Genomic DNA, 9854 nt, shown 5'->3' with positions numbered 1-9854 from the left:
CTCTCTTAATTTTAATCTTCCTACTGTAAGTACTTCTTTTAGTTGTTACTGTCTCCCCCTTTTGCTCCCTTTACCCTCAGTATCTGTCAAACTGAAAATCCATCCACCCACACAGTCTTACGCGCGCGCGCACACACACACACACACACACACACACACACACACACACACACACACAAACACAAAAACACCAAACCAAAACAAAAAAATCTAAGCCAACTTTTCATTATTTTACATGGTAACAGTCTAGTTCCCCCGCTTGTCTTGTGCTGTTTGTTTTCATGTCAGAAATGTTACTTATCAGTTGATTAGTTGTATTGCACTATTTGTTGGTCACTTGTTCTGTGCTATGTGTTTCAATCTCACTCACTAAAAAAGCACTCAAAAAGTAGGCCTATGCCTACACCGTCCCGTCTGAACTGTTATTACTTGTGGTGCCTGTAGGCGGCGCATGTCGCCGGCTCCACTCCGACACCTCTCAGTTCTTATGACCAATGAACAGTGGCCCTGCCGTGACGTCTACAGTCATCTGTGTTGGGGTGATTACGTGTAGCTCTCCAACTAGCAGCAGCTAGCCTGTCAGAGACAGCATTAGGAAGTCCATATCGACAGCAACAGCAATATTACTATTCTTTGAGGATATACGGAAAAAGGCGAACCTACAGCCACTGAGCATTTGGAGACGCCATGGACCGATACTTAATCGAAGTTAATATGGTAAGAGAAAGACGACTTCAGTGAACGAGCAAGCTAATGGCAGCTAACATCGCCCGGTGGTGGTAACGTTAACTCTCATTGTTATGGCTAGAAGAGCTAGCTGACTAGCTATCTGTCAAAACATAGTCTCACAGTGTAATTGCAGATTTCCTGATGGGATTTACACTGATAAGACACAACAGACAGAGCATTACTTTGTAGCAATTTGTGAAAGTATTTATCCACACATTAGTAACAAGGTTGAGCTAGTTAGAATACATTTGTAGCTTAGCCACGGAAACAAATTTAGTTACAAAGTCAAAATCTGGTTACTCTACATTGCAGTCATTTATGATGAGTTGCATACTTAGAATTAGATTTCTTGTCTTGGCAGTAACTAATATTTATTTATTTTATATTTAGAGGTTTGGTGCAGTTTGCATTGCAAAAAAAAGTACTCAGAAGGTTGTCATCTGCTTTGAGTAACACAATTATCAACAAAATATAAGACAGCTGTGAGAGACATTTTGTCTAAAATCACGTAGGAAAGAAGCAAGCACTCTCAAAATAAATCCCCTCGAAAGGTGCACGGCCAAAAACAGCGAAAAAGAGAAAAATGCCAGCACTCACAAATGTTCTTTTGATAAATTTAATAAACCAACTTGGGTGGCAGTACCAGAAACACAGACGTTTCGACAGAAAGTCTTCTTCAGTGTGACAGTTGGTCTCCCAAGTAAGTCACATATCAGTTTAACATTATTGTTAGATTCTCTGCTCTCTTAGTGACCTGCTAAGAAGACAGACTAAACAGCCACAACCAAAATGTTGCAGCATTTGTCAGTTATTAACATAACAAAATAGCCCATATGTTATATGACGTTAATAATAAATACTACCATGTCAAAAAGACCTTGATCTTGTCGTTGGGCTCATTACAGAAATGTGACATGTTGCAAACAAGTAGCCCGTGCTTTCACTTTTGCTATTGTCATAATGGTCTGTTTTCTCTTTCCAGCTGTAGCAGAATGGAGTTACCAGACCAAACTTGTTTTGAGGGGAACTGCATAAGGACACGGCTCTGTTTCAGCCCTCACAACAAGGAGCCATAAACTTCATGCATCGTGTGAAGTCACTTACTCTCCAGAAAGTGCAAATTGCCCTCAGAAAGAGACACTTAAAGGACAGGCATGTTTGCCAAGTTGAAGAAGAAGATCGCAGAGGAGGCTGCCACAGCACCTCGCAGTGGTGTTCGAATACCGCGAACCATCAGCAAGGAATCCATCACCTCAGTGGGGGCAGACTCGGGGGATGACTTTGTAAGTACTTTGTGAAATCATCACCAGTCACTAGCCTAATGCTTTGAATTTTTGGTGGTTTGTGGTTTTCCAGATGGTTTGCTACACCTCTGGGGCAAAATTTACCATTGTTTGGAGGTTTTCTTGCATTTGGTTTTGTTTTACGTACTATGTAGTGCAAAACTGTGTCACACCTTTGTGGTCCAGTCCACAGTGGGGAATAGGGACAACTTTAAAAAATAATAAAACAGGACAAGCCTTATTGATGAAAATCAGTACAAGTTGGTCAGTTAAATTTAAAATAGTTATTAACTGTTAATCTAAAAATAAAGAGGTAATGTTCAGACTCATTCTTGCCCATCAAAGAGACAAATCTAACTTATTATTGTTCTTTCAGGACAATATCTGTGTATTACACTGCTTCTCTTAGTGTAGTGTTAAATTGGTTACTGGAATGTGTTCATTCATAACTGAAAAAAAGACAAGTCATTTTATTTATTGATTTTACAGCATAATTGATAGTTGTGCATAAAAAATCTGAGTGGAAAAGTTGACTTTTGAGAAGAAAGATGGATTGTGGTCTGTGTTCTTCTTCTGCAGGGTTCAGATCACTAATGAACACACTGCTCGCTATCATCTGTCTCTGTCCTATCTTCTTGGGGCAGTTTTCTTTAGTTGATCAGGATTATATTGCCTTGAATTAGCATTAAGAACTAATTCTATGGGTTTTAAAGGGGCACCCCAGTGGAGACTTGCAAGAAACACATTTTTCAAAAAATCAATATTGTCAAAATCAGTGCAGAAGTGGGTGAGATATCCTGACTCTTAGTTCCCAGCGTAGGTCAAGCTAATGTGAATCGGTTGCATCTTTGTTATGTCCACATCTTTTAAACTCCATTCCCCTGTTTGTAATGTGGTTTTTCTGTCATAAATGTGCAGTCTCCCTGATGGCATCATCAGGATTATTTTTTCAGACTTTAACAAGCTTCTGCAGAGGTGCACCGATCTTTGAACCCATCTGCTGTTACTCTGTGAGCGATAAGATGTTTGGAGACCACGGCAAATATTGTTGGGGGTTCCGGTGTAGCCAGTGGATATTTGGGCCACTTCTGTGCTCCGCTCATTTTGGCTAATATCTATAAACAAAACACTCAAAAGTGGCTACACATGATGACCCCGCATATACAGCATGGCTGTCATACTATTCAAATGATGGGTATTGAATGAAGTATAAAAAAAAAAAAGGTACTCTATTGGTAATGGTGTCACTCTAAGGGGCTGTACACATAACGCATTTTTTGTGTCCTCAAATTCATTGTTTTTGATGTAGACGTGTGGCAGGCCCACTCAAACGCCAGACTTTTGGAATGCATCAGTGTGCATCGCATGTCATGTGACAAGGACCAAACAATCACAGCCAACAGACATCTTTCTCCTTCATCTGTAAATATCTGTCTGTGAAAAATATGGGGAAAAAGTTGATCATGTTAGTGCAGAGTTGCCAGAGCTTTACATCTGTCCCATGGACAATAGGCCTACAGACAAACAGTGCCTGGAAGAAGATCAACTCTGCACTCAGGATTTCAGGTAAATAGGTTATGATATGGTGCTTATTCAGGTTGCTTAGCAACCTCAGATGCAACCTGCTGCCACACTGGCAGAAACAAGGCAAAAGAGTAGCACCCGGTGTCTGACCTTGTGTATTCCAGGCGGCTAAAGATACGGCATGTGTACTGCCCCTAATGGTACTAGTATTGGTACTCATATTGTAATTTTTTTAAACGATACCTGGCCCTTTCATCGCCAGAAGATACCTGATGGGTTTCGAGATTGTGTTTTGGCCAATGTGTTGTGCCTTATTTGCTCTGCACACGGACTGTTTACCTCGTGCAAATGTAGTTGGCCAATACTGTTAGGACTACATACCGACTACAAACGGAGTTTTTAAAATCTCCTGTTGCCTATAGATTCCGCATACATAAGCATACATTTGTTCAGAGAGATCCGAGCTACACAAAAAAATATACAAATCCTTCCACCAGTTGGGTTGTACGAACCATGAAGAGTAAACTAAACTTAATGTGTAAAATTGGTGGAATGACTTTAAAAGTTTTCAGGACATTTCCTCCTTGCTCTCTAAGATAGTTAGTATGCAGCTATAATCATCACACCTGTCAGTGTAACCAATGATCAACTTTGATTGGTGTTGTCTTCAGTCCCAGAGCTTTGTAAAGTGAAACAAACATCTCCATATTCCATACATACTGCACAGTGAGGGGATGTTTTTCGCTCTGTCTGGGTTCTCACAGGTGGAACAGGAGTTTCGGTCATCTGCAGAGGCTGAAGCCAGTTAATGCAACCTGCCTCTATTTCAGCAGTTAAACTGTTGAATGAGGCAGTGAACACAGCAGCCTCTATGACAAATCAACCCCATGTTATGTTGAATAACCTAGCTCACTCTCAACTCAAGGAATGTGTTCATTATATATAATAAATACCAGTTTTTACTAGTTCTAATCTGTTATATGCCAACAGGTTCTTTCGTGAATTTCACTACATTGAGTTCTTTTTTGGGAAGATAACAGAGCACGCTCATTGTGAAAATAGCACCTTGAATGTTTGTAGATGCTTTGTTTGTCCACACCACACACAGCTGGTATTTAGGGCGGGTGTCTAAATGTTAGAGATACTCTGGCAGCTCCTGTCGATGCTGATGGCTTTGAACCAGCTACATTAGTAATCCCCTTTGTGGCACGTCCCAATGTGCAATATCACTGCCAAATGTATAGATATCAACAGAATCACATCTCTCCTTTCAGTGATGTTCTCAGAAGAATAAACAGCTCTGTGATAGAATAAATGATTTAAACTGCAGTTCTTAAAATGCAGTAAGACATCAGGAGTTTAAAAACACAAGATAAATGTCCCCAGTTATTTTATTTGTAAGTACTCATGGTGAAAATAGAAAGGAAATTTCATTCATTCATTCATTCATCTTCTAACCACTTCATCCTCTTGAGGGTCGCGGGGGGGCTGGAGCCTATCCCAGCTACATCGGGCGAGAGGCAAGGTACACCCTGGACAGGTCGCCAGACTATCGCAGGGCTGACACATAGAGATAGACAACCACTCACGCTCACATTCACACCTACGGACAATTTAGAGTCACCAATTAACCTAGTCCCCAATCTGCATGTTTTTGGACTGTGGGAGGAAGCAGTGCTGTGAGAATAAACCCACGCTGACAGGAGAACATTCTTAAAATGCACAGAAGACTCAGGAGTTTGACACAACCCTCTTGCTGTGAGGCAAGTTATTTTAGTACCACACCATGGTGAAAATAGAACGGAAATTTGATACCTTTTTTTTTTTTTTTTTTGAGGATGTCATTGAATGGGTCAGGGAACGGGAGATAGTAGGTTTTATTTTTTAACATTGTTCACACTGATTGCATTCCACTGTTTCCAACCCAGCCATAATGGAAAATAGATTGAAATAGATCGAGGATCGACTGATGTCATTTCTCACATGTCATTTGTCACTCTGAATTAGTTGTGGAAAGTCTAAATAAAATTTAAGGTATTTGGGTTCAGTTCTATGACAGGAGTCCTGGCTGGCTTTTCGAATAGTCACCAGTCAGGGCAGTTCTACGTAACAGGGCTTGGGTGTGACTAACATTGTGTTGTATTGATTACTCAGTCTTAAGACCAGCCAGTCTAACATGAAACCCTGTTGATTCATTTCCCGTGTCACAGCAGAACACACTCACAGCTGACTTTATCAGTTTTATTCCTGAGTGTTTCTTCTTTTTGGTTGTGGCTGCTAATTTCACCTGTTCCTTTGGGTTCTGCAGAGCACACTGTGATTTTTTTTTTATATATTGTTTTCAAGAGAAATGTTTTTGTCATCGCTTTGTAAAGGAAATCCATGTCTGTGGTATAGCTTTGTTCATTGGAGCTAACAGGGAATGAAATCCCTCACAGGGAAGCTAGACTCCTGAGGCTGTTGTGCTGTCTCAGTTGCACTTGGCTGAATTATTTAGTGCAGTCGCTGAGTAGCAATACTGCCAGCTAACATGTGGCATTGTGTTTCTGGAACAAAGTGGGTGCCACAGTTTAGCCAACTTCAGGGTTCCTACGCAAGTATGGAAAGTATGGAAAAGTATGGAAATTAATTTGATCAATTTCCAGGTATTAAAAAGTATGGAAAATGAAAAATAAAGTATGGAAAAGTATGGAAATAAATTTGATCAATTTCAAGGTATTAAAAAGTATGGAAAATGAAAAATAAAGTGTGGAAAAATATTTATGTTTCCAGATTATTACCACTGTTGTAAAATACTGTTTTCTAAAATAGAAAATTACATATTTCCAAAAATAATTTAATCAATCTGGATGGTGTTTTATGCCGGGCCAAGCACAGTTTATGTGAGAGCAAATGAGAAAACATCCTGCCCCTTTTACCTGATTGACAAGTGATATTGTCAGTCGCTGCCCCATGACCCTCCTCCAGCCCCCCAGGTATCAAGTTTCACTCCAACACTGCACCTTCGACAAGAAGACGAGTTTCACGTGGTTCACAATGGGTAGATGCAAGTTTTTGGATGGATGGCTTGACAATACCGTATATAAATACTGGTTGGCCAAGGATTCCCAATTCACACACAGAGCTAGATGCAAGCTTTGTGTGAAATCGTTTGACATCGCCAACATGGAGGAGAAGGCGATTCTGAGCCACATGAAAGGAAAAAACACAGATGTCTCATTACTGCATCGCCTGCACCCAGAGTCCCAACCTTTTTGCCTCAGCCCAGACAGTTTTTATTTCCATGCCATTATGGTACTTGGCTACAGTCACCTATTAAGAATAATTAAATATGATGTGAAATATGATACACTGATGTATTTACTCAGATGGTAAATATTCTCTGAAAAAAAACAACAAAAAAAATAGGGTATGGAAAAGTATGGAATTTTGAAATTCCAAATGTGTAGGAACCCTGCAACTTGTTTGCATGACAGGGACAGGTGCCATCTTTCCTTTCTGCATTCATTTCATATATTTTTATTATTCCTGTAGTACAACAGCAATGGAGTTTGAAAATAAAATGACATTCTGTGATGTCAAACATCAGTTTTTATGTCCAGGAATTCCTGAAAATTTTGGACTAGTCACCAGATTATAGAGAGTAGCCAGTAGAGCAGTGCTACCTGCAGAGAAAATAACAAGTTATCACTGAAATGCATTGGACATGCTTGATGATTTCTTACTGTGAAAGAGCAACTGAAGATGGATATTTGCTTGTGTGTGTGTGTGTGTGTGTCTTCAGGCATCAGATGGCAGCAGCTCCAGGGATGACCTTCCCGCACAGCTTCTCAGAAGGAATGATCAGATCCGGAAGCTGGAGGCCAAGCTATCAGGTAAGACATGTCAGACTGGAGTGATTCAGCCCGTAGCTCACAGTAGCCAGGATCAGAGAAATTGAAACCCAGGTGTACCTTGTGATGCACAGGACTGTAAATAATAGATCCTATCATAACTGTGTGATGATGAAATAACATCAAAATCATGTGGCCAACTCCTAATGACAAAGGCTGAAGCATTAACTAAAAATGTCATTGCAGTGTTGATCCATATTTTACCAGCAAATGATGATCAACGTACTATGTATCCATGTAGGGCGGCTTATTCCATGTGTGATATATAAAATGACTGTGTCACAAACGTAGAGTATAAATTGTCACAGCACTTTTTGTACACCACTGGTATGATACTCGCTTTGGTGTTTTGATTCTCTTGCTCTCTCCTATGGCTCTCTCCCTCTTACAGACACACATACATAAACACAGATTTACAAACATGATACCTTAAGACACTCCTCCCATTCAGATCAGTCTCCTCTGTGTGGGCAGGCAAAGCGAGGCATGTTTTTGTATCACAGCTCCAGACCATGACTACTTTGCGACATATATTAATATATGAACTGGAGAACTGTTGGTTTGTTTCTAGTTTCCAGTGAATAAATCATCCACGTTTAACTGTGCCGCTGTAACATTTTAACTAAATGGGTTTACTATAGTGTGAGAAGGTGTGGTGTGTGTTTTTGTACCTGTGGAGCTCCGTGACCCGCAGTCGCATTTTGCAGCCACGGAGCACCAGTGCAATATGCAAATACTATTGATATATGAGAGCTGTTAGTTTCTTATCAGTTTACAGTGAATAAATCCTCATGTTTAAATGCCCTGTGGCAACGGTTTAACTTTCTGGCAACGGTTTAACTTTCTGCCAACTGCTCACAACAACTGTTGACTGGAAGCTCTAAGTTCACAGCAAAGACACCAACTCTTCCAGGCCAGGGCGAGCCGGGTGCTTCAGAATAAAAGCACCAGTTGTTCTGCTTTGGGTTTTTTTTTTTTTTTTTTTAAATAACAATACTATTTATCTTTATTATAACAGTACTTTATTTAACTTTATTATATGGCAGTAGCCATTTAATTAACTTTTTGTAATTGTAGTTCATTTAATAATTTGATATTTTAGTTGTCTACAGTGGAGGAGATTTCAAACTATCACAATATTTTTTTAAAGCCATATTGCCCAGCTCTAATCTGAGGCAACCATCTAAACAAACACAACCATCTAGAAAAAACATTGCACTCATAACTGAAACTTCAATGCCTCTGGTCTGTGAGACTGGCACCAGCAGCTCAAACAAATTGTCTTTGTCAAAGGAATGTGACTAGATCCTGTCAGGAACTGGTTTGAAAAAACTGTAATTTGTAAATGCTGGATTAAGTCTTGTGGTTCAAAGCAAATTAAATTTAATTAGTTCCACTTGTGTTATTACCTTGTTAATTTTCAGTGCTTTAATCTTTACATAGCATGACTACAAACACTTCATGAGCGAATCACTTTTAGTTCAGTTTAGTTAAGTTCACCCATGAAATGACCATTTTTACATTAATTACTCACTGCGCATTACCTTGAATTTGTGAAGAAAACTTTGTTTTTCTTGCATGCCTCCATGGTGAACAGCAAATCCAAAACAGGGCCTGTGTTTAACAACAGCAAAACTGTATCAAACCATCCTTTGTAAAACTCTCACACAACTCATGCAGTATAATCCAAGTCTCATTTATCCAGTCAGATGCTCAGCACTTCCCAAACACATGCATTTTCACTAAAACATTACAATTTAAAACATGTTAGTATGATCAGTCTCATGCACAGCTGAGTAGCGTACCCTATGCGCATGTGTTTGAACTCTGTTCATGCAGAGCTCATACACGTGCCTTACAAGTGTTCATGGCGCGCTACCAGGACCCCAGGTAGTAAAACGAGTAAAGAGATGTTTGTATATCACTCGCTACTTTTTTTTTAAGCATCACAAAAACTGAAAAATGACTTGTTTCACTATCAGGATTTGATCCATTTGCTCGTGAGTTGCGTGATTAAAGCAGCTGTGCGGAGCTTTGGTTTTTGTTGATTATAGCGCCCCCTTTGGTCGAATTGGTATGACACCCACAGCCTGTTGCTGTAAAATTTCAACTGCAGCTGGCATTCGGCTTCATTGGTAAAATCTCGACTGCAACTGGCAATTACCACATGCATTTGTTTTGGAGAGCGAGAGGAAAATCATAAATGTTCTGGTGTAGCTCTGAATTTCTTATAAACTGAAGACAACTGCCTGCTGTATATTTGTGTTCATGGTCATAGTCACACATAATTTTGTGGCGTTTGTTGTACTAGACAAAAGCGGTTCACATCAGCTAACATTACATTTAGCTTGCTTATAGCTTCCATGTCGTCATATATTGAAGTGAAACAACGTCTAACAAGTTGCAGTATATTCTCTAAATAAAA

The 9854-nt window shown here is 39.7% G+C and overlaps 1 protein-coding gene across 2 annotated transcripts in view; it reads left to right on the top strand.

The window, feature by feature from the left end:
* The first annotated feature begins 528 nt into the window (after positions 1–528).
* The window catches only part of golga1 (golgin A1), a 39219-nt gene continuing 29893 nt past the window's right edge, over positions 529–9854 (top strand). For both annotated transcript variants that reach the window (XM_049578776.1, XM_049578775.1), the window contains exons 1-3: positions 529–717; positions 1712–2012; positions 7321–7411. In XM_049578776.1, the coding sequence (XP_049434733.1) occupies positions 1884–2012; positions 7321–7411 (220 nt within the window). In that variant the 5' untranslated portion in view covers positions 529–717; positions 1712–1883. The remainder of the gene's footprint in view (positions 718–1711; positions 2013–7320; positions 7412–9854) is intronic.

Source organism: Epinephelus fuscoguttatus, linkage group LG6 (assembly GCF_011397635.1).
Source record: "Epinephelus fuscoguttatus linkage group LG6, E.fuscoguttatus.final_Chr_v1".
In the NCBI taxonomy this organism is placed as follows: Eukaryota; Metazoa; Chordata; class Actinopteri; order Perciformes; family Serranidae; genus Epinephelus; species Epinephelus fuscoguttatus.
This window is presented reverse-complemented; position numbering and strand designations above follow the sequence as displayed.